We start from the raw sequence: 24716 nt of genomic DNA on the forward strand, positions 1-24716 counted from the left end.
AACCGAGTTTGCGACATATGCGCATTTGGGGATGTCCGTCTGAAGTCAGGATATATAATCCACAAGAGAAGAAATTGGACCCGAGGACTGTTAGTGGGTATTTCATTGGATATGCCGAAAAGTCCAAAGGTTACAGGTTCTATTGTCCATCTCACACAACTAGGATTGTAGAATCAAGAAACGCTAAATTTCTTGAGGATGATGTGATTAGTGGGAGCGATCATTTCAGGAACATAGTTTCCGCACATGATCATATAGAATCTCAACCTTCCACATCAAATGATAGATTGGTTATAGTTCATAGCACTCCTCAAGTACAAACTAGTGCTGAACAACCAATCATTGAAATTCCACAAGTTGTTGATAGTATTCTAATAGATCAAGCAGTTCAGGAATTACAACAAGCTCCTGAACAACTAGTTGAACCACAAGTTCCTCAAGGAACCATTGGTACAACATTAAGAAGATCTACTAGAAATAAAAGATCAGCAATTCCTGGTGATTATGTTGTATATCTACAAGAATCTGACTATAATATTGGAGCCAAAAATGATCCCGAAACATTTTCACAAGCCATGAGTTGCAAAAAGTCAAATTTGTGGCATGATGCTATGAAAGAAGAGATGAATTCCATGATGAGCAATGGAGTCTGGGATCTTGTAGAGTTGCCTAATGAAGCAAAGGCCATTGGTTGCAAATGGGTCTTTAAAACTAAGAAAGATTCGTTAGGCAACATTGAGAGATACAAGGCAAGACTTGTTGCAAAGGGATTTACTCAAAAAGAGGGAATCGATTATACGGAGACATTTTCTCCTGTATCTAAGAAAGATTCTCTGCATATTATTTTAGCATTAGTTGCTCATTTTGACCTTGAGTTGCAACAAATGGATGTGAAAACAGCATTTCTTAATGGAGATCTAGAGGAAGAGGTTTATATGAAACAACCTGAAGGTTTCTCCTCTAGTGTTGGTGAGCACTTGGTTTGCAAGCTTAGGAAGTCTATATACGGCTTAAAACAAGCCTCCCGCCAATGGTATTTTAAATTTCATGAAGTGATTTCTTCATTCGGATTTGTTGAAAATCTCATGGATCAATGCATATACCAGAAGGTTAGTGGGAGTAAAATATGTTTCCTTGTTTTATACGTAGATGATATTTTGCTTGCAACCAATGATAAGGATTTGCTGCATGAGGTGAAACAATTCCTTTCTAAAAATTTTGACATGAAGGATATGGGTGAAGCATCTTATGTCATTGGCATTAAGATCTATAGAGATAGACCTCGAGGCATTTTAGGTCTATCACAAGAAACCTATATTGATAAACTTTTAGAAAGATTTCGGATGAAGGATTGTTCACCAAGTGTTGCTCCCATTGTGAAAGGTGATAGGTTCAATTTGAACCAATGCCCAAAGAACAATTTTGAAAGGGAATCAATGAAAAACATCCCATATGCTTCTGTCGTAGGAAGCCTTATGTATGCTCAGGTCTGTACTAGACCTGATATTGCATTTATTGTGGGGATGCTAGGTCGATATCAGAGTAATCCAGGTATGGACCACTGGAGAGCTGCAAAGAAAGTGCTGAGGTATCTACAAGGAACCAAAGATTACATGCTTATGTATAGACATACAGACAATCTGGATGTGATTGGTTACTCAGATTCAGACTTTGCCGGTTGTGTTGATTCTCGTAAATCAACATCAGGATATATTTTTTTGATGGCCGGTGGAGCTATTTCTTGGAGAAGCGCTAAGCAGACCTTGACTGCTACTTCTACCATGGAAGCTGAGTTTGTCTCTTACTTTGAGGCTACTTCACATGGTGTATGGCTTAAGAGTTTCATTTCTGGGCTTAGAATCATGGATTCTATTTCTAGGCCATTAAGAATTTTCTGTGACAATTCAGCTGCTGTCTTTATGGCTAAAAACAATAAAAGTGGAAGTCGAAGTAAACACATCGACATTAAGTATTTAGCCATAAGAGAACGTGTAAAAGAAAAGAAAGTGGTCATTGAGCACATTAGCACTGAATTGATGATTGCTGATCCTTTGACTAAAGGCATGCCACCTCTAAAATTCAAGGATCATGTAAAGAAAATGGGACTTAGTTCCACTTTGTAATGATATTGAAACTCTTATATATTGTGAAATTTTCTCATTTATGTGCACATTATTTTGAGAAAATATATTGTTGTTGGACCAAGAATAAACATAAGGTTTATTCATAAAGAAATATTACCACATTAAGATTAAGAAACTAAATACATCGTGATACATGGATGATAATACTCGATCTTAGAGGACTTATCGCTATGATTCATGTATTTATTTCTTAAGAAAGTTGTTCGAGAAAGATTAATTCAAATTATTAAGATAAACGTATGGACCAAGTGGGAGAATGTAACGGTTATTATTAAATATCTTATTTAATAATAACGTAACCGTTCTCATTAAGATTCATAATTCATTATCATGAATTTCTTCATTTATTATGGTTTAAATGATTTCAGTTTCTTATTCTTTATGCATGAAACCGTTATTATTAAATTAAATATTTAATATCATTAAGTTCTTCATTATGGTCCAGACGTTACAAATTTGAATTAATTCTTGAACGTTATGAGTTGGTGATGATAAATGTTCTTGATGGGAGAACATCTATATATACATGAGGATTTTGGTCCCTTGGCTCAATCATCTCTTTGAAGCGAAAGGCTTTCCTACACCATCTAAAGTGAGAGTTCTGAGCCGAGAAGAACCAAAGTTCAAGAAGAAACCTCTGCAGAAATTCTTAACGACAATGGCTGGAGGTACGTTATTTCGTTTCCGCATTAGTTTATTGTGTTTCTATTACAATGATTTAGAAACACAAGTTGGCTTCATTAAAATTTCTTACAGACTAAACAATGCTCTGCGCCAGACGTTCACGGTCCGAACTCTGCACGCCATGATCACCGCATGCTTTCTCGGTTCTTTGATCTACACAATGAGCATCCTATGCTCTGCTGCCCTGTCGAACGAGCTTTGTTTGACTCAGGTGTTTATGGCTGAAAGTGGCGTAGCATTTGCTGCTGCGAGACTGGCTGTAAGAGCATCGAATCATTCTTTTATACCTTAAGGGTGTGAAATTTCTTCAAGGCGGAAGGAAGATAAAGTCGTCCAAATAATTCTATGCCATTGGAAAGTTATGCTTTGTTCGTATGGTATTCTTAGCATATTCCTCATGTCATAATTGAACGACATGGAGAATGCAAAGGATTGGAGTATGTATGCATGCGGCCTAAAAGTTGCAAGGATTATTAATATCTCAAAAATATTGCACTTTCCCACATTAGCATTAGATGCCATGTCTTCTTTCTCTAGTCATGGATGCTCCGCGAGACTCGGATCTATGTAGGGGTATGGATACTTCCTCCGGTCAATGGGTCCTAAAACGGCACTGACTTCCAAGTTACTGCCCATGAGCATCTTGGAATCCAGTCCTTAGTTTTGTTTGGACACCGTTCCGATGTCGCCATGGTTGCATGATGACTTCACAGGGCTAAATTAACTACGAGGAAGTTAGCAACATGGAGGGTTAGAAGCCTGCCTTCTTTTGAGGGAGGAAGATGATGAGGCAGAGGAAGCATTGGCCTCGTGGGGAGATAAGAAGAGCAATGGATGCTTTCTTGGCCTGTGCATATCCCACAAGCCTTTGTCCAAATCTCCATGCAGCTCTCGTCGGTCAAGCCCATCCATCGAAGAGATCTGGGAGACATGAAGAGGTGCGCACAAAGAGAAACGGGATGGGTTGGTTGGACTACAACAGTCCCAACTCGAGTCATTGTAGCCTTTTCCTTTGGGCAGCCATGTCTTGTAGCTGCGTCTATACGTGTGTGTGTGTGTGTGCATTAAAACCGGCATTAAAGATTTTAATTATCTTGAATACGAACGGTGGAGTATGAACGCCTGCCGAATCCATCTTCTTTCCGAATCGAGATGTGCCGAAAGAGAAAAATGTACATGGCTTGCCATCGACGTATGGAACAGATTCGCGGTCACCGGGCGCAGAGTCAGCAGCATGTGCACAGCATTGTCGCACGCCATGAGCTGAAACAGGACCAGAGGAAGAAGATGGGCTCTCGAGCCCTACTAACAAGGGAAGCACCATCACAGGAAAGAGAACATGATGTTAGTACAGCATTCTTGAAGTTGTAAAGCTGGTTTCAAATCCAGTTAGAAGTTCCCCTTGAGAAACAGAACCAGGAAAGCTGATCATTGGAGGTAAGAGTAGCAGCAGATGTTGGGTTGGAAAGAGAAGCGCAGCTGCTCACTCTTTGTCCAATAAGGGTTTATTAAGCTGAGAATGATCCTTAGGAGGGGCTGTTTGGGGCTCCCATGTGAAGAGAATAATGGTCTTTTGAGATGCGGTGCGACATAGTTCTTTATTTATGTTGCTGGACATCAATGAAGCTTTGACGGGTAGTTTCAGTAGGAAGATTCTTTTAGGAAAGAAGAGTTGGATGGTCCCTTCATTCATATTAGGTGATGCAGGCAAACGGTAGCTTTCGGATATCAAGTCCTACAACTTGTCTAAAAGCAAGAAAAAGGTTACTTAGTACTTTCTGCAGAACAATGGAGAAATAATGCATGTCTGTGTGAAGAAAGAAAGAGTCACATGTTCTTCCTTGGTATTTTAGCTCAAAGAATCACACTGCTGGTCCAGTTCTTAGTACATCAGGGGGAAGTTTCCACCAAAGCTTGAATTGTTTGAGACATGCTTTTTTATGAAAGGAGAAAATATCTTACATATCATTCACCCAGTGCAACTGCATATTAGATTTGGATTGGAAATTGTACCTCGATTGCGATGCCCATGTCCAAAACCATGAGCTGAATTCGTAAGTGTTGGAATCCACATCGGAAGATAAGCTCGATAGAGGGTCAGCCGTGTTACGACCTCAGGCCACATTATTCTCATTGCCCTTTCTTTCTTATCCACTGAGGCCGACCAGATGGGGGCCACGGATCTAATGGGGCTGTGGCGGGCATTAATTGGGCTAAAATAGTTCAACATCAGACATGGGACAAAACTAAAAATGGCGAAGTTGACATTTGACAACCTACATTGTCTGATATCTCAGAAGAGCAAATCATGGCGATTGGCCAATTTTTTGGAGGGGTGATGATCAGTCAAATCCTGGATTGTGAACATTTTAGCTAAACGCATTGGAGTGATGTGATGAGTGAGTCATGAATGCTATGTGTGAAATCTCATGCCTCGGTTTCTCTCTTAAAATGAGCCTCCCAGAAAAATGAGAGGCGGCCAGTTGTAGTGTTTGAAGAAGAGGAAGAGGAAGAAGAAGAAGAAGATGTCAGACAACCAGAAAAAGGAAGATTGAGACCTTGATTTATGCTTGGGGAACAAGACACTTATCTGCAGGTGAACTTGTCCCCTCTCCTTTAACATGCGTTGATTACATGAGATGAGACCTGGGAGGCCCCAGAGAAAAAAGTGATAGTAAAATGAGACACTTGGTCACATTTAGTGCCAGTGGATGGCTTTGAAGTTGTGCATCCCATTTTTCCAAGTCATTGTAGCTATTTGAGAAAGTATCAGCTTTCGAGTGCATCATATCCAATGAAAATATATGCCATAATTTATTTTCATTCACTTGGACTAGACTTTTCTTCCTTTGGTGATGGGTTCTTGATAAAGATTGAACAAACTCACCTAATAATACAGAGACTCATACCAGTATTGCTGGATAATATCAGATAAGATCAGTCCGACTCACCAATCCAAGGTGAGCACATGTAGAAAGGTGTGGTCTGAGCAACACCAATTTCAATGGAGAACAGTTCTTCTCTTTGCAAATGCTATCAGTAGTATCACATGCAAAAGAAATAGAAATGATTCGAGAAATTAGTAAGTTAGGGGCCACAAATGTCAACACAGTGGTTAAGATCTTAAAGAATGTAACAGGAGATAGTGCTGTTACCAAATCCGAAGTTGTAGGCTGGTGGTGAGAGGAGGGAACTAAGAGGATGATGGGGTGCAGCCTTCGGAGCCTTGGAGGAGGAGAAGAAGCACAGGGCATTTGATCCGAGACCAAGTTGGCGCCATCACAAGGCACCGGTTGAGAGAGAAACACGACCTGTTGAGTGACAGAGGTGGTCTTCTACAGTTCAACCTTTGTCTTGTTCCACTGGCATCATGCCATTGTGGTGACTGCACGTAGGTGGTACTTTCCTTTATTATTTAGCCCACTTATCTCCCTTATTTGGAGCGAGGTGGTGGTGTGGAATCAAGGGAAGGACTGACAAGGGATGCAAGGAGATTGACAGAGGGCCATGATGAAGATGATGGGCTTTGCTGCTGCTGCTGCTGCTTCTGGAGTGATCACAGTGGGTCATCTGGGGGATGGTAAGATCCTCACCTTTTGAGGTCACTGCTTCCTCCTCCTCCTCATTTTTCCTTCTATTTTTCTTTTACTTGTTATTTCTTTTGCTATAATTCCTCTCCTCCTTCGCTCCCCACCTTAATCAGCCCGGTAGATTGGCTACCTGACTCACCAAGAACCCCTCGGAGTCTCCTTCAATTCATCTTTGGAGGTTGGCTATCTCTGACCTTCCTTTGCTTTCCTTTTCCTTTATCTGATGCAAGGTTTTTATTTTTGTTACTTCCTCTCCTTCTCTTTTGGCTCATGTAGTTTCCTGAAGAATTAGTCATTTCACTGCTACATTTCTTATGGATCTTCAGTTCTTTTATGATCCGTAGCTTTTTGAGATCTAGCAAACAGATATGTACTATTTGAGCTATGAACTTCCCTGATCTAATTTTGGTGTTTGGCTGGTAATTTCTAGTTCATCTCTCTCTTCTTCTGTCTTCTTTTTCTGTAGCATTTGTTTCAGTGCTATGGACCGTTGTGGTTTCTTTCGGATTGATGATAGGAATCCTTCAGAAGTTGTTTTTGTGATGGTCTCCCTACAAGCCCATCTCTTTTGCTGGAGCAAGATGCCCACTGTCTGTGGTTTCACTGTTCCCCAACCCCTCACTGTCGAGGTGATGTCTTCTCTTTGCAGGCAATAAATGGTGATCAAGGCAACTCGGATAGTGTCGGTGAGGACTGTGTATTCTAGTATTGGACAGCCGAGACTGATACCATCACCAGATCTCGGATACCACAGAGCAGAAGAATAAGAAGAAGGGGAATGATAGAATCGGAAAAGGCTAGCAGGAATAAGGAGTAACAGTTTGAGAGAGCAGTGTCGATTTATTGTGAATTGAATTGTTTACTGATCTAGAGAGCCTCTTGCTCTGCTGCTCCTGTGCTCCACCTATTTGCCTGCCTCCAGAGTCGGTGGGCACTGTGGCCCTGTCTGTCCTTCTATGTGGGATCTCAGACCCATTTGCTCTTCTTAGGAAGAAACACTTGCCACCTTGACCATGTTCTTTATCTTCTAGCTTGTCGTGCATAAATATTTGCCTTTTGGTGTTCTTCCTGCTGGGAAAATCCGCTCACCGACCTGCAGGAAACACCTTTCACATGGTTGCAGTGCTTGATGATCACTGGGCATCTTGGGTGACTGTTTCATGTTGAGTTAAGAGGGGACAAGGGTTTTAAACCTCTTGTAGATCCAGGTGGAAAGATCCTTTGGTTCTTTCTTTCTCTTCTTTCCCTTTCTGTTTTGGCAAGATGAAGTATATGAAGCTTGGATCAAAGCCTGATGCCTTTCAAGCCGATGGGAACAATATCAGGTAAAGCCCTTGTTAGCTAGCTATTTATACATAAGAATTTAAAAGAAGCTGATAGGAAACCCATTTAGCATCTTGCTCTTTGTCTATGTTGATTCTTGATCATATGTAAAGTGGCTTCTTTTTATCATCACAACTACCTTTCTCTTGATTTACCATAGATCTTGTCTGCAAACTGCTTCCACCGATTCTGTCCGGAAGGTTGTGTACGCTTCCAGCTGATCCAGTGAATAATTTCTTTGGTGAAAATTGCTCCTGTTTCTTACAGCAGAACTAATTTTCCGCGCCAAATACTAAATTAAACAATGGAAGAATAACAAACACCAATAGAAGAATGGGGGAAAGAGGGAAGAGAGGTACAGAGAGTAAAAACTTGCCAACATCAAACAAAAAGAGATTGTATTATGGTAAATTTTCATTCTCTTACTCCTACTTGCACTTGAGAACTTGCTGTCCGGGAATTGTAAACGCCTACCGTGGATGTTTTCTTTTGGGCAGTGATACTTCTAGAGATAAAAAGTGTTTCTTATGGAAGTTACTATTAGTACAAGAATATATACTGTTTCAAAGAGTCTGTATATGGAGGAACTTCCTGTTGCTTCATTAATACAATGTCATATGATGGATTCTCAGCCTATCGAGAATCAGTCGATTCTTTCGTCTACATGTTTCAGATTGTTCTAGTTTTATTTCTAACATGCACAAACACCCACCCCTATTTTACGCCTTCTAGACATGATTTCCTTTTCTGTTGCATCATCAAATTCTTATTTTCTGATAGCTAATTTTCAAAATTGCATTTCCAGGTTCGTTGCGACCGAGCTGGCTACTGACATTGTGATTAATGTAGGAGATGTCAAGTTTTATCTGCATAAGGTACGGACCGTACTCTTTATTGTGAAAGTTTTATTTGTAAACAATTTATTTATAACACCTAGGTATATATATATATGACTTCTGAATGTAGTGTGTCTACTGTCCTATACCAGTTGATGCAGAAAGAACATCTTTGTAATGGATACTTAATCTTTTAGGTATTATTTGTCAGGATTTTGTTCTCTTCATCTTTTTTAGGTATGCCCATCTTTTTTCTGTGGAGAAAAATCCTGTGTAACTCACTGTTAGTCTCTGAGATAATGGCCTGTCATGTAGGCCTCCTGGTGCGAGGCCTGCTATGCCAAAAGCAAGGAAACACATCCCTCTCTTTCCTTTTTATGTCCCCATGCCGCCACATGGGATTTCATTGAATTATAGGACACTTTGCATACCTTGTGCTACATGTGGCTTATGAAGTCTATACATAATTTCCATGTCACCTGGTCTTACTAGTATGAAGTTCGGTTGATGATCTTAGCCAGCAAACCCAGGAACTTGTGGTAGGGAAAAAAGTAAAGGAAGCTAGCAATTCCTTGCACATTTCCACTCTTTTTAAACTCATGAATCATTACTGTTTAAGTTTCCCGATATTTGTATTATTGATCTGCATTTTGAGCTCCGTATTGGCTATGATCAACTTGGATTTGTGTTCCTCCTACGATTTGGCAGTACTATCAATCCTGATGCACTCAATTTGGGGACATGTTTTGCATCTTCTGCTTCATCCTGTTGTTCTTAATTGACCTATCATCCTTTGACATCAATTATTCTCATAAATCGAAGTGTTAAAATTAGTGCATCCAGTGCATGTTTAATTTAGTAATTCTTTCCATATCTGCTATCCTGGATCGCAAGTAGTTCCCGTCCATTGGAAACTGCTTTCGTAATGAGTTGACACAAATGTCAACCATGTTTATCATATTCAATGATCCGGTATGTTGGTTGCTAATATGACATCATATTCCTACCCAAACTGTCTCATTTATGTATAATACTCATTTTCTTTGACGATTAATATGCAGTTCCCTCTTCTATCCAAAAGTCCTCGCTTGCAAAAGTTGGTGGCAGCTACAAACGAGGAAAACAGTGATGAGATTGACATACCTGATATTCCAGGTGGTCCTGCTGCCTTTGAAATTTGTGCTAAATTTTGTTATGGCATGATTGTCACGTTGAATGCATACAACGTTGTTGCCGCTCGCTGCGCGGCAGAGTATCTTGAAATGCATGAAACCATTGAGAAGGGGAACCTCATTTACAAAATCGATGTGTTCCTGAATTCCAGCATTTTACGTGCTTGGAAGGATTCCATCATTGTTCTTCAGACAACAAAGTCTCTGCTACCTTGGGCAGAGGACTTGAAGGTGGTCAGCAACTGCATTGACTCTATAGCTTCCAAAGCATCCATTGATCCTTCTGATGTTGAGTGGTCCTACACCTACAACAGGAGAAAACTTCCATCTGAAAATGGTCTTGATTCACACTGGAATGGTGTTAGGAAACAACAATCTGTGCCCAAAGATTGGTGGGTTGAGGACCTATGTGATCTAGAAGTGGATTTATATAAGCGGGTTATAGTTGCCATCAAGACCGAGGGGAAGATGTCAGATGTTGTGATCGGAGAAGCGCTGAAAGCTTATGCATACAGGAGGCTTCCAGGTTTTTCCAAGGGTACAGTAACCTGCGGAAGTGATTCCATGAAGACTCGAACGGTGCTCGAAACAATTGTTTGGTTATTACCAACAGAATTAGGTTCGGTTTCATGCAGTTTCCTGCTCAAGATGTTAAGAGCTGCAAGCATATTGGAATGTGGAGAAATATATAAGAAGGAATTGATCAAGAGAATCGGATGCCAGTTACATGAAGCTCCTGTGTCTGACCTTTTGATACCTGCTGCTGCAGGAGAGACTGTATACGATGTCGACCTAGTTTCAAGTGTTGTCCAGGAGTTTGTGATGCAGGAGAGTGGCACTACACAAAGCAGTCCTGAGGCCTCCGAGGAACTTGTGGAGATCGTGAGCCCGATCTTTGTTTCTGCAGGTTCGAAAGTTCTTGTTGCAAAGCTGGTTGACGAGTACCTTGCTGAAATTGCAAAAGACCCCAATCTACCTCTTTCAAAATTTATTGAACTTGCTGGACTGGTTTCAGCTGCATCAAGGCCAGTGCATGATGGACTTTACTGTGCTATCGATACGTATCTGAAGGTAATAACTCAAAATCCTGCACTTCTTAAATCACAGTAGATTTCTTATGCTTGACACTGCTACAGTGACGCTTTAATGGCAGCTAAAACAACTACAACAGCAATACACACTAAACAGCTAGGCATCCTGGCTTTAGCTGGGTTTTGTTTCTATCTTGGCTTATAAAAAGAAACAAGGTGGAAACTTCGATTTCTTCACCAAGAATATGACTATAGTAGATAAATGATGTTCATCTATAGTATCGTGGAGGAGATCAGTGTTTGAAGTCCTTTTAATTATTTCCATCCGAATAGTTGTAGGGAAGACACTTCTTCCATTAAAGACAATCCAAGAATACCCTTCTAGGATCTTTGGAATCGTCTCTTCTTCTGTGTTCATCATTAACTGCACTTCATTAGTGATCCTTGGCAACGTTTGTCTTAAGTCCTGTTATCCTTGTTCTTCACAATAAATTTTCAGCAGCGTTGACATGTGAGACACCTCTAAATCAGTTAACAAATTGAGCAACCTTGATGTACTTATGGACGTGATATGAATTAGTTTTCTGTTCTAAGCTTTGCAACATCTATTTATACAATCTTTTGGCACTCCATCTGAAGGTTTTACGGTACGGCAATTGATTGTTCAAGCCCCTTGCATGTTTCTCCAATGCTGTGCAGGAGCATCCAGATCTAACAAAAAGCGAAAAGAAGAAAATATGTGCTCTGATGGACTGTAAAAAGCTCTCAGCAGATGCATGCATACATGCTGTGCAAAACGAGCGGCTTCCTCTTCGTGTGGTGGTCCAAGTTCTCTTCTTTGAGCAGATGCGAGCAGCTGGAGCTATGGCCGGTGGTGCAACCGAGCTCCCTGGAAACATCAGGGCGGCGTTCCTCCGGGAAAATGGTGGTTCCTATGGAAGTTCCAGATCAGCCATCACAACCAACACCGAGGACGAGTGGGATGGTGTCCCGACTACTGCTGGAAACCTGAATTCTCTCAAGTCTGTGAACTTGTCCAGCAGAGGTGGAGGGAGTCAGCGGAGCAGCGGCAGTGGTGATGTCAATAAGCATGGTGATGATAAGGCCAATGACAAAGTCAAGGGAATTCCGATGTCGAAGAAGATACTGAACAAGCTGTGGTCAAGCAAAGGGCAAGGCAGCGAAAACAGCAGCTCGGACATGTCCGAGAGCCCCGACTCCAGCAATCAAGAGGAAGCCAAGTCTACTCATTCAAGGAACACAAGGCATTCGGTCTCATAGTGAGCAGATAGAAAGAAAGCATACTATTTTTTGAGGACCTGATAAGCAGAAGCCATGTCTTTAGCCTTTTGATAGTGTTTTTTTTTCGTTTTTTTTGGTGGATGAATGATAACCAGCTTTTGTCCATGCACCATAAGATGTCTGTTCTCAGTGTAGTCTTATGTGAGAGGTGTTGGGATTTGAATTTGTAGCTACATAAAGCCACTCTCTGAGATTTGATGTTTGTATGAAACTTGTTGGATTGTATTCCAAAGGATGACTTACAAATGTGGATTAAAATGAGCAGTCCGATGAATGACTCCTGGTATTACTTACCAGGGAATCAACACTCTAAGCATTTGACTCCTGTCCAAGTTGCTGCCTCAAACTCTCCTGAAAGGAAACCCATCATGTCACAGCAGTGTGTGAGACGTATCCTAATGTTAATGTCGATTTTTATTTGTGAATATGATGCATCAAACTAGATCTGACCTCATCTATTTTTCTATGCTTTATCAGGAATAAAATCTAAATCAGGCATGTGTGCTCCTCATCTGTTAGATTATTGCGTTGCCTTCTGCCTTGTTGTTTTCCTTCTTTTTCCTGACACGTCAAAGTACGTCACTTCACTGTGATATATGTATAGTATTATTATATTTGGTTCGTAGTGGATGGACCACCGCAGCACATGTTGACCCGCTCGATCGGGTGCGGCAGCATCTGCTGCGTCCCCTCCCGTGGTGTTGAAGAGAAGGTAGAGGACACGCGACCCATGGCTTCCCCCAGGGGATGCATACCAATTGGCCATCCCGCCTACGTAATCCCTCACGCCATGCAACCCGGATCCCGTCCAAGTGAGTCCGTAGCAGCCGAGTTGTCGGGTCCGATCGCCCCCTCCATCACGCAATCCGACGGTGGAAACGCGTCCAGAGACGTCCACCACCGGCTTCCGCGGAGACATGGAGCCGCTTCTCTCCGCCCCATAACCTTGGAACTTACTCTCTCTCTCTCTCTCTCTCGATGTATATATAATGGGCTCCTTTGGCCCCTCGGCCGTGACTTCCCACCACACATCCGACGCTACAACGGAGAAGGAGCCATCGTCCTGTGATTCCCGGTTGCAGAGCTACTGCTGAAGTCGATTGCAATTGATGAGAAATACGTAGACGATGAGCTGCAGCGGTTGCCGGGTACTGCGCAAGGGCTGCAGCGACACCTGCGTCCTCCGTCCGTGCATCCAGTGGATCGATGGGGCCGACGCCCAGGCGCACGCCACCGTCTTCGTCGCCAAGTTCGTCGGCCGCTCCACCCTCCTCTCCTTCCTCTCCTCCGTCCCCCTTTCCCATCGCCCAGGTATACATGTACACTTCATAAGTGCTCACCTCTACAGAGTAAAACCCCCTGGTCGTAAGCTTCCTCCTCCGTATCATTTATGCAGCTGCGTTCCGATCCTTGCTTTACGAGGCGTGCGGCCGCACCATCAACCCGGTCAACGGCGCGACGGGGCTGCTGTGGACCGGGAACTGGCACTTGTGCCAGGCGGCGGTGGACACGGTGCTGGGAGGCGGAACCATTCGACCGCTGCTGGAACTCGGCGGCGATGCCGACGTGGAGGAGCTGTACAGGTATCAGAAGGGAGGTGCGTCGTCTTCTTCCTCCTCGCCGCCGCGGAAGAGGACGAGGGATCCGGAGAGCAAGGTGTCTCCCAAGTTCGATCTGGACCTCTGCTTGATGCCGCTTTCACCGGAGGCACAGGGGAAGGGCAATTGGCGCGCGTCTACGCCGTCGGCAACGTCGGAGAGCTCGGTGACGACGACGAACGAGGGATGTACCGGAGATAAAACGGCAGAGGAGAAGCCGACGCTTCTAAATCTCTTCGCCTAAGGATCCGTCGGCTGATCGTCGTCGTGCCAAAAGGATGGGACACATCATCGGCGGCTTCTGGTTTTCCGGTGAAGGTGTTACAGCACCCTGGAAAGGAAATCCGACGATCTGCCTCGCTTCTTCTTCCTCCGACTAAAATGACTTGTGTTGATCCACTGGGTGTAAACAATCGGCGTGTGTTCTTCCCGCCTGTGCCATTAATCTTTGTCCTTGTGCTGGGCCGCTTAAGCCACCAAGTAATTAAACATATTTTGTCCTCTTTTTTCTTGTATTTTCTTTTGATCGAATTCAACCAGAAGAAACAGAGGCAAGAAAGAGAGACAAACCAGCCGAGATGTTCATGTTCATGATGGTTCACATGCCTTGCATGCAGAGACCCATATCCCATGACAGATTTCTCTCTTTCCGAAATTTGAGATGATTATTATGCTTCATGGCTTTTCTGTCTCTTCCCTTTTTCTAATTTAGAAGATTAAGCGATTTGATCAAAATCAATTTCACAATATTTATTTTTATATTCAAATCAAACTATGGGGAAATTGGAGAGAGAAAATAAATGGAAGCTTCGTCACAAGCACTTACTCAAATGCTTCCTCAAAGTGATGGATTTAATCACCTAATTAATTAATAGGTCCCAATAGATTCGACAAAGTTCAGTGCTATCTGCGTTGGAGTCTGCAAAGAAGTTATTTATTGTTTTCATCATTATTATTATCAGATCTAACTTTGAAGACTAGCCGGTGGTGCAATTTGCCCCCGTGAACTTTGGAGGAAAGGGACAATGTATTTATTCAACGAAGAATCCTTGTTTGCCTCACTAGATCTCCATTGCTTGTTTTACCATTATCTATCTATGCAGTGCACCACTTAAGAGTAGAATGAGTAGAATAAGAAGATGCTGCAGCCAAAAGAAAGCCAAACCTCTTGTTGTTTCCATTGAAAAAAAAAAAAAAAGATCTCACTGATAAAGATGGACAGGCTCTCCTTATATGTGGCATGTGTGCTCCTCCTGAGCTCTTCAGCCATTAAAATGAGACCTCACAACATCCTGTGGCATGAGCACCTCCATTCTGGAAAAGAGATCCTGTCCAGGTGACTGTGTCTATCTGGGCAAGGAACAAGTGCCTCTCACTACCATCACATTTACACACAGCTTTATCCTATGGGATATGGAGCATCAAACTCTTTGAGATTTAATATTGCCTTGGGATGTCATATGTGCTCTGACAGCCTTTGTCAACTTGACAATGTAATGGGTAGCAGATGGAGCTGTCTATGCACATGGCTGGAGATATCGATGCCTAAAAAGAAGACCATCTTCTCATGCTCTTTCTCTTGTGGGGGTCCAGGCCATGTCTATCCAACAAGTTGGGATCTGAGTGGCAAATGATTAGGTCTGCATGCTGCTGCTGCTGCTGCTGTTCTTATCCACTCAGTTTGGCCTCCAGAATTCACTCTTTCTTTTTATTCACAGCTCTGTGGATGCCCAAGGGATGTTGTCCTTTGGAAGTTCTCATAGTCATAGCCCCAAATATATCCCACCTATTGTCTAGGACTAACATCAAGCCAAGGCATCTTATCTCTGGAGTCTGTGAATACAATAATCCTGAGGGAGAGACAAGTGTTGCCACTCAAAAAATTCAGAATCTAGAACAAGTTTGGCCACTAAGTGCATCCCATTACAGATGTGTATTATATAGATAGATATCACCTTCCATGCACAAGAGCCAGTGTTGACTCCAACGGAAGCAGATAAGATGCCCCTTGGTACAGCATCAGCAAGGTACACTTGGGACCTACATATCCAATCAACCCCAAAGAGATGGTTTATAATACATGTACAGAGAGTACACCATGACAGGTCATGTGAGGCAGGCATGAGAAAATGAGATCATGCCTTCACATGGACAACTTGAATTTGCTCTGCAGAAAGTTCTTTTGGTAGCTCTGCCAATATTTAATGAGAAGCACCATCACAAAGACCTGATCTTCTTCCTGAAGATGTGGGTGTTGTTTGTGATACGTAGGCATAATAAGGTGGGTGGCAGTTCACTCAGGCTTCTCTTCTACAGCCCAGCATAAGTCATTTATTGCTAGTCTCACTGTCAACTTATCAGTGTCCATAAGAGGTTTGACCAAAAGAAACAGGCTACCAAACAGGCTTGATCTGCTGCTTATTGTGTCATGTACCACAGCAAACCACCAAACCTGGATCAAATGTTTCTATTAACAGGACATCCAAATCCAAACAAAGTTGAGGTGATTTAGCTTCACATGATCATCCACTATTATTGATAAAAGATCTCTGACATGGCTCATCAAGCAAAGAACAATTAGTTTCAGTCCAGTGAAGTGAGAAAAAATGAGCTACAGATCTCCTGATGGCAATGTCCAGACAAAAGTGCCAGAGAGACTGCTGATAACAAAGAAATTGGGAGGATTGTTTATGCTTTCCTGAAGGTACAGAGAAGAAGTATTTGCATCTTCTCAGATATATTGGATATGCAAGTATTGGATATGCAGAAGTGAGAAGGTTCCTTTTGACATTTCTTGTTACTTTAAACATCACATAATGCAGCTGAAAAGAAAATTGTAAGTACCTGGAAAGCTTTAAGTGACATTGTGATCTCTCTGCCCTCATCTCTCAGTATGCTTATGTTTCTCATGTGTTACATCATTGGTTAAACTTCATATAAATTGCTTAAGTGTCCTACAATATCTACAAAACATTGATATAAATAAGTATAGATGTCATAGAATTCCGAATACTGTTTCAATCATGCAAGAAATGTCAGGAAGAATCTGATGCAAATACAACGAGGACATAAGAAGCAATTTAAGTGTTTTGAGACTCATAGGTTGTTGTTTGGTTCTCAGTTAATGGATTTGATGAATCTACAATGTTAAAGATGACTTCGAAGCGTAGATTTCCAAGCTTTCTACAAGTCTACAAGATTTCCACAATTGCGCAGACGATCAGTATCGGAAGAGTAGAAGAAAGCGGGTCACTCACCATGATTTCTCGGCCACAACAAGATGGGAGGAGGTGGCCAGGTGATGTTAATTCCAGCAACCAGCACAACCGGCTGTTGGTCCATCACACAAAATTGGCAACGAGCGAGAAGCTGTGGTCACCGAAGGCTGTGGAGTTGTCGAAAGGTCATGTCTCCTCGGCGGCAGTTCCACGGTCGCAATAGGCCGAACACCGGTAGGGCGTTGGCTTCCGACCGGGTAAAAGCGAGGAAGTTCGAATGTTGCTGCTTCGATGGAGAGAGAAATCATGCTGAAAGGAGCCGTAGAGGGTTGTTGTGACGGTACATAGTGCAATGGCAGCAGAGCAGGGCACTTGCCGGTCGGGATTGGTTAATGGTAGGTGTTTGATGCAGTGCCAACGGACATGACGAGAGAAAGAAAGTGTGGGAGCGCCGCAAAGTAACCGGAGAAGAGGAGAAAGGAGCGGTAGACGAAGTAGAGGAAGCTTCGAGGATGGACTGTTCTTCTTCGACGCTGGAGGATTCAACGTGGTGGTGCCGGTCGTTGCGGCGGCGACGGCAATCGCAACCGGCCACAATCATTGTGAAGAGCGTCCGTTTAAACGTTTGACGTACAACTCGGCGGATAGGCCAAATCCTCGATGCATCAGCGTCCGCGTATATCTTCAAGCTAAATCGCAACCGTTCATCTGTTTTATTCTTTTTATTTTATTCATGTTATACGTGGAGAGCACGTGCGTTTTTCATGATTTCTTTTAGATACTTACTCTTGCTAAATTCAAAGTATTTGCCCTTATATATATATATATATATATATATATATATATATATATATATACTTTAGGACAAATTTCAAGTAAAGTCTCTCTTCTTTGTTTTTTTTTTCCATAAGTATTTTTTCATATTTTCCAAAGAGCATCAAAATGTTCATTTAAGCAAATAACGATGATAAACCTATTGATATATCCTATGAACCAATTTACATGAATCAATCTAAGTTTTTCGGTTATAATATTTTATATATGTTTATAATGTTTTGATAAAGACATAAAAAATATTATAACTAATTGATAGAGAGTATATAGTCACTCAATTGTCATATCACATGTAATCATGATGATTAAGATTAAAAAAAAAAAGATACACCTTTCTTGTCGGGACAATGTCTTGAGGGAGGCAATTATAGATTGCCTCTCGCCGATATGGATAAGAGGTTAATAAGAGACTATTAGAGGTAATTAGATGTTCTCTTCCCGTAAAATATTTCATAAAATATTTTACTCCCTTTATAATCAATTATAAAAGTAAATTTTGAGAGAAATAATTTATCTTTTTGGAATATTAGCATTTGCATCTATATATCTCATGTTACTAATTTTGGTATCGAAAAAATTAGGTTAGAAAATATTTCTCAATCTTAGTCTTTTTATATGAGATATATCGAGAGCTCGACATTTGAACCTCAAATGTATCTCAAACAATTCTACACATGAGTTCAGATAATGTTGGACTAACTAAGATGTCAACAATATATTTCTTCACCACTAATATTAATATTTTCATAATTATTCTTATTTTCAAACCAATAAAGGTTCCCATTTGATATATATATATATATATATATATATATATATATATATATATATATATATATATATATATATATATATATATATATATATATATATATATATATATATATATATATATATATGAGCTCATTTATGTTAGGTTTTGTATTCATTTGCCCCCAGTTATATGTTTTAATAGACCTATAGTATTTTGGTGGAGGTGCCAAAGCCACTGTAACTCTATTTAAGAATATTATAATTGATATAAAAGTATATTTTTATTATTTTTATCATAAATCAATAATGATATTTATTTAAATAATATTTTTATAGTAAATTATAATCAAACCTCCCATTTAAGCATATTTATTTATTTATTTTTCTTGCAAATAAATTTTAAAAATAAATATTCAACATTTCAAGTTAAGTGATACTATTTTTATCAATAAATTAAATAAAAATACAGATATAATAAATAAAAAAATATCTTATGTGATATTTAAGGGGAGGAATATTTCTTATCCCTCACCAAGTCTAAAATTTTTTCTATTCCTTCTACGTGTTTAAAATTGTTAGATTAAATCATATTTTAATTATTTGTGCTACATGTGATTTCTAAAATTTTTATCTTGCATGTACGATGCTAGTTGTAATACTTGATTTCTATTATACTTATATTAAAAATATTATTTCCTTCATTATATAATTTAATCTTTTTAATATAGTATTATTTATTGTATTTTAATTACTTAATATTGATAATTTAAATATTTTAATTATAATTTCATGATACTATAATTTGAAATAAAAAAATTTTGATTAGGATTTGGATTGAAATTAGCCAACAAGCCAAGCTTAGCTTATATAAGCCACAACCCGTAAACTAGCTTATCTTAATCCAAGGTAACTATGTGCAGTACACATTACTAGTAACTAAGTCAAAATTGATTAGTTTAGATCGATTTAAGATGTTTTCGAATCGATTTGATTTATTCAAAACTTTTTTAATTTAAATTAAACTAAATCTAGTCCTATAACTTTAAGGTAGTTTTAGAACGATAAAATGAGAATTAGATATTAGTTTTATTAGGTTCTAATGAAATTAAATTCAATTGGATTGATTGAGCTAAGGTTCAACTCAATTGGAGACTATTTGATATTAATGATATTTGAAAGATAAATTAAAATAATTTAATATATTATTTTATTTCGATATGGGTATGATTAACATGAAATGATTTGTTTTCTTATCTATGGTAGATAGGGCGATTCACTTTAGGAGCTAATGAATGGTCAAATGTGGTAGTTGAATGGATCTTCCATGCGAAAAATGTGTCTTCATTTTGATTGGTTTTGATTGGTGAGAGACACGATTTTATTCTCTATTGAGAGTGTGAAATATTTGTCTCTATCTATTATTAAAAGTTCATTCACTTAATGATTGACATATATATATATATATATATATATTACAATTGACTTATAAAAGTTACTATTTAACATTATTAAATTTTTTATTATTTTTTGTTTTGAAAATAGTCTTCCAATAACACTATATCAAATTGTAATGAAAAGCATACATTTCTTTAGCCAATTAGATTTTATTTTTGAGTTAGCATTGCTATATTTTTCAATAAAACCTATGAGTACAGTTAATTTTTATTTTGATGAATAAATAAATTATAATAAATAATTTATAATTTATGTATATTAATAAATTGATGTTTATTTATTTAACTTTTTTATGTAACCTTGAAAAAATATTATAATCTTGTGAAAAAAATATTATAACTTTTTTATGTAAACTTTTTTATGTAACCCTTCGTTTATTACTCTCGTCCCTCGTCCTCTATCACTTGTCGACCCCTTCTTTTTTATTTGCGATTGTCCACCTTCCCCCTTCGCGTGTGATTGAATTGGCATGACTAACTCTCTGATCAACGCACAAGCTAGTAACTCATCTTATCAACATCATCAACGATAAAGATGATCTAAGGATAAAATCATCGTTTATAAAACATATTACTGTCTAATTTTTTTGAAGATGGAACGGTTTACGAGAATTTATCAAAACTTCGATATTTTTTTAAAAATTCACCCAACTTTTATTTTTTTACAATATTTTCGTTCTACAATATAAAAGTCAAACAGAATCTTGACACAGTCATATGGAATCCAATCCCTCCGCAACCTTCTAGTAATTGCGATGCACACACCCTGCAACTTGTCAACGTAACGCGCCCTTCCCCTTCCCCATTCTTCCAATCTTCCTCAATAATTCACATCGAAGAAATAAGAAAGCCACCGAGATAGCTCATCGGAGGTCCGTCTCTCGGATGGGGGAGGTCTCCGCCACCGCCGCCGAGGATGGTTCCTCCTCTCCTTCCTCCGTCGCGATCCCTCCACGACCGCCGCCGAAGAAGCTCGCGGTGCTCCCCCTGATCGCCCTCATCTTCTACAACGTCTCCGGCGGCCCCTTCGGCGTCGAAGACTCCGTCTCGGCCGGCGGCGGACCCCTCCTTTCCCTACTCGGCTTCCTCGTCTTCCCCCTTCTGTGGAGCCTACCCGAGGCCCTCGTCACCGCCGAGCTCGCCGCCAGCTTCCCGGAGAACGGCGGCTACGTGCTCTGGATCTCCTCCGCCTTCGGCTCCTTTTGGGGATTCCAGGAGGGATTCTGGAAGTGGATCAGCGGCACCATGGACAACGCTCTTTACCCCGTCCTCTTCCTCGACTACCTCCGCCAGTCCCTCCCCCTCTTCGATCACCCTGCCGTCCGTACCCTGGCCCTCCTCGTCCTCACCGCCGCCCTCACCTTCCTCAACTACCGTGGCCTCAACATCGTCGGCCTCTCCGCCGTCGCCCTCACCGCTTTCTCCCTCTCCCCCTTTGTCGTCATGTCACTGCTCGCCATCCCTCGCATCCGCCCCCGCCGCTGGCTCGCCGTAAATCTCCAAAGAGCCAATTTCAGGGGATACTTCAACAGCATGTTCTGGAACCTCAACTACTGGGACAAGGCAAGCACCCTCGCCGGCGAGGTCGAGGACCCGAGCCGGTCTTTCCCCAGGGCGATCTTCGGGGCCGTCGTCCTCGTGATGGCTTCGTACCTGATCCCGTTGCTCGCCGGCACGGGGGCCCTAGATGTGTCCACGTCCGAGGAGTGGACAGACGGGTACTTTGCCCAGGTTGGGATGGTGATTGGGGGAGCCTGGCTCCGATGGTGGATCCAGGCGGCCGCGGCTATGTCCAACATGGGCTTGTTCGAGGCCGAGATGAGCAGCGATTCTTTCCAGTTGCTCGGGATGAGCGAGTTGGGGATGCTGCCGGCAATATTTGGAAAGAGGTTAGCATCCATCTACATGCTATGTCTAAAAGCTTTTTACTGTTAATGACTTTTGCTTGCAATTGGCTCAAAAACCTTACTGATAATATGATTCCTGAGCCAAAACCTGACTTTGAATAGGGGAACTACAGGATTTAGATAAGCTTTGGATCATTGAGAAATGCCATCCAAACTTGTATTCAATCGAAGAGATAAGACTTTACAAACTTAAACAAGTTGGAAGATCACCAAATTATTTGAATTCTTGATTAAACTTAGTTGATAAGACATTCAACCACTTCTAAGTTTTAGTGTAGTACATTCGTTGGGTTGTGTCTGAGAGCAATAAGGTTCTACTATAAGGTTGGAATAAACTCTCTAGAGGAAAAAAGAAATTCTTTCTAAAACTTGATAGACTTAAATTTTCATTGTTGTGATTGATGATTACTTGTGGCTTTTAGTTTGCACACATTCGGTGATAGCATGACAATCTCAACCGTAAATTGATACTTTTGTAGATCAAAGTATGGCACTCCGACCATTAGCATCATGTGCTCTGCAACTGGGGTCATAATATTATCATGGTTGAGCTTTCAGGAGATTATAGAGTTTCTTAATTTCTTGTACTCCCTGGGGATGCTTCTTGAGTTTGCCGCATTCATAAAACTCAGAATAAAGAAGCCGGATCTCCACAGGCCATATAGGATTCCCGTAGAAACCTTTGGCGCGGTGGTTATTTGCATACCTCCCACTTTTTTGCTTGTCCTTGTTATGTGTTTGGCTTCGATGAGGACATTTATCGTAAGTGGAAGTGTCATGCTCATCGGGTTTCTTATATATCCTGCCATAGAGCACATGAGGAATAAAAAGTGTGTTAAATTCATCAACATGCTGCCCAAGAGCTGTTCCGACACTCCTACAGTGCAAAATCAGGAAATTGTTGATGAGGCTTCTGTAAGCCTTTTGCCGTGACATTCTTGTGTCAAGAAGGAACCACAAGACTTTGAGATTAATTTCGATGGCATCTTGGAAAAGGAATGAGAGAGAACTGCACATTTGAAGCATCAGGAACTACATATACTTGATATGTTTAGGCCTGTAATGTAACAACACATTATGGTAAGCTATGTATCCTTCTCAAAATATCAGTGTGTAAAGGATGCAAAGTTTGGCAAAGCATTATAGTTCCCTCTTACATTTTGATTATACGCACTCATCGGCAATTAAATCTTTTTATGACAAAATGTATGAACTTTTCCATTCGTGATTAAATTTCCGTAATTGACATGATGTTTTTGTTGCTATTCTTTTTTTTCTATGAGCAAGTTCTTCCATCGCAAGACATCAATTAGTACTTACCGATGCTAACAGTAAACAAATGGCAGCATATTATATCCTAGAGTTTGGACGTAAATTGTGAAAGAAAGGCATAATACTTAGCAGTGATAATATTAATGAGACAGGTAAAGCTGATGAAGGATTATATTTAGTACTCAGGATGTGAACAAAGGTGAGTGAATTCATGAGAAAACTTCGAAACATTATCCACGGAAAATATGCCTTGCTTTTAGGAGAAGCTATTTGGAAAAATATTAATCATGGTAAGAAGATACAATAGCTGAGGACACAAAAGTTGGGGAACATCCTAGCTTCGAAGAATTTGTTGAAGTGAAAAGTAGAATTAGCAGCACTTCTGACCTTAAACTTTATGCAGATTTTGCATCTAAGATTTATTGTTTGATGCTTAGCCCAAGAAGAGGGTGGTCAGTCATTGTCAATGGTAGAATCCAATGATATTAATAGTTTTCAGAGAGTAGAAAGTAGTTAAATGTTGTGTGAGATAGAATTCCTGTTCTGTTAGTAACTTTTACAATTTTGTGCATTTTGTATGCATATTCTAACAATGAGAACTTTTATTGACTATTTGACGAATCTCTAGTTTCTTGATTATAGATGATCTTGGTAACTTCTATGCTTTTGTTTTGCATTTGAAGTATGACAGGTATCCTTAAAAGTTTTGGCTCTTAGAATGGTGTCTTCTACCTTGGCATAGAGTATATGAATCTGAAGAAAGAATTTACTGATACATTTGTTCTTAGTTTCCTACGTCAGTCGAGCGTCCAGTCTTCTGATGATCAAAGCGGAGTTTATCCACTTTACCTTACAATGATATCGGTGTTTTGCACTTTAAAGAGAGGGTAGATACATTATGGTATCTCACTGGTACTCAAAGATCTATTAAATGGTCACCATTTAATGGAATTAAGAATTGAGAAAGATGCTGATCTTTTTTTTCTTGTGTAAAATTCCTTTTAATATGTTAGAAAAAAATATCGTCATTGTCTTCGTTAGCATAATGTTGTCTTGATTCGTATGCGAGAAATCGTATAAAATAAAGCGTGATTTCTCCTAACTCGTTATTTGCACAAAAAAACTAGGGTTGGGAGGAGCTTTCTGAGTGGATCCTTTCGATATTTAAGTTAATATCGATATTCATTCGTTATCTAGAGCTAAATTATGTTTTTTATACTGACTTTAAGAAGAAAGAATATTTCAAAAAGATTCTATAAGGGAGACGGTGAGTAATCGATCCGAGCTGTCCTCTAGACTTTCGAGAATATTCTTAAAAATATTTCATATGGAAGTTAGTTCATAATCGACTCGAGTTATCTCTTGAACTTTTGAAAATATTTCTATGAATATTTTACGAGGGAGATAGTTTGTAATCGACCCGAGCCATCTCTGAATTTTTAAAAATATTCTTATAAATATTTAGTAAGCAAGGTAGCTCGATAATTGACTCAAGTTATCTTTTGGACTCCTATTCGCGTGGATAGAACGGTGTTAGATTATCTGTAACTAGCATGCTTTGTGGATTACCTACATAGAAATTTTCTCATACGTTAATC

At 40.2% G+C, this 24716-nt stretch overlaps 3 protein-coding genes and 1 long non-coding RNA gene across 7 annotated transcripts; 3 read left to right on the forward strand and 1 right to left on the reverse strand.

Moving 5' to 3' along the window:
* Positions 1–5828: 5828 nt before the first annotated feature.
* On the forward strand, positions 5829–12346 carry LOC103975633 (BTB/POZ domain-containing protein NPY4). 4 transcript variants are annotated; one of them, XM_009390649.3, is made up of 6 exons: positions 5829–6408; positions 6532–6596; positions 7068–7743; positions 8547–8616; positions 9639–10820; positions 11480–12346. In XM_009390649.3, the coding sequence occupies exons 3-6, from the start codon at positions 7682–7684 to the stop codon at positions 12059–12061; spliced, it is 1896 nt and encodes a 631-aa protein (XP_009388924.2). In that variant the 5' UTR covers positions 5829–6408; positions 6532–6596; positions 7068–7681; the 3' UTR covers positions 12062–12346. The 4 variants fall into 4 exon arrangements, with proteins under 4 accessions (XP_009388924.2, XP_009388923.2, XP_064995478.1 ...); XM_009390648.3 differs by lacking the exon at positions 6532–6596; XM_065139406.1 differs by lacking the exon at positions 7068–7743 and having other exon boundaries at positions 5834–6408.
* A 739-nt stretch (positions 12347–13085) lies between these two features.
* LOC135630951 (LOB domain-containing protein 37-like) lies at positions 13086–14183 on the forward strand. The gene is made up of 2 exons (XM_065138279.1): positions 13086–13393; positions 13479–14183. The coding sequence occupies exons 1-2, from the start codon at positions 13210–13212 to the stop codon at positions 13922–13924; spliced, it is 630 nt and encodes a 209-aa protein (XP_064994351.1). The 5' UTR covers positions 13086–13209; the 3' UTR covers positions 13925–14183.
* A 651-nt stretch (positions 14184–14834) lies between these two features.
* LOC108952196 (uncharacterized) lies at positions 14835–17598 on the reverse strand. The gene is made up of 2 exons (XR_001976816.2): positions 16938–17598; positions 14835–16132 (listed from the first exon to the last, which is right to left on the reverse strand). It is a non-coding gene; the product is annotated as an uncharacterized LOC108952196 (long non-coding RNA).
* A 3077-nt stretch (positions 17599–20675) lies between these two features.
* Positions 20676–23097, forward strand: LOC135632005 (probable polyamine transporter At3g19553). The gene is made up of 2 exons (XM_065140246.1): positions 20676–21828; positions 22326–23097. The coding sequence occupies exons 1-2, from the start codon at positions 20825–20827 to the stop codon at positions 22777–22779; spliced, it is 1458 nt and encodes a 485-aa protein (XP_064996318.1). The 5' UTR covers positions 20676–20824; the 3' UTR covers positions 22780–23097.
* Positions 23098–24716: the final 1619 nt, after the last annotated feature.

The sequence above is a fragment of the Musa acuminata genome, chromosome BXJ3-2, assembly GCF_036884655.1.
Source record: "Musa acuminata AAA Group cultivar baxijiao chromosome BXJ3-2, Cavendish_Baxijiao_AAA, whole genome shotgun sequence".
NCBI lineage: Eukaryota > Viridiplantae > Streptophyta > Magnoliopsida > Zingiberales > Musaceae > Musa > Musa acuminata.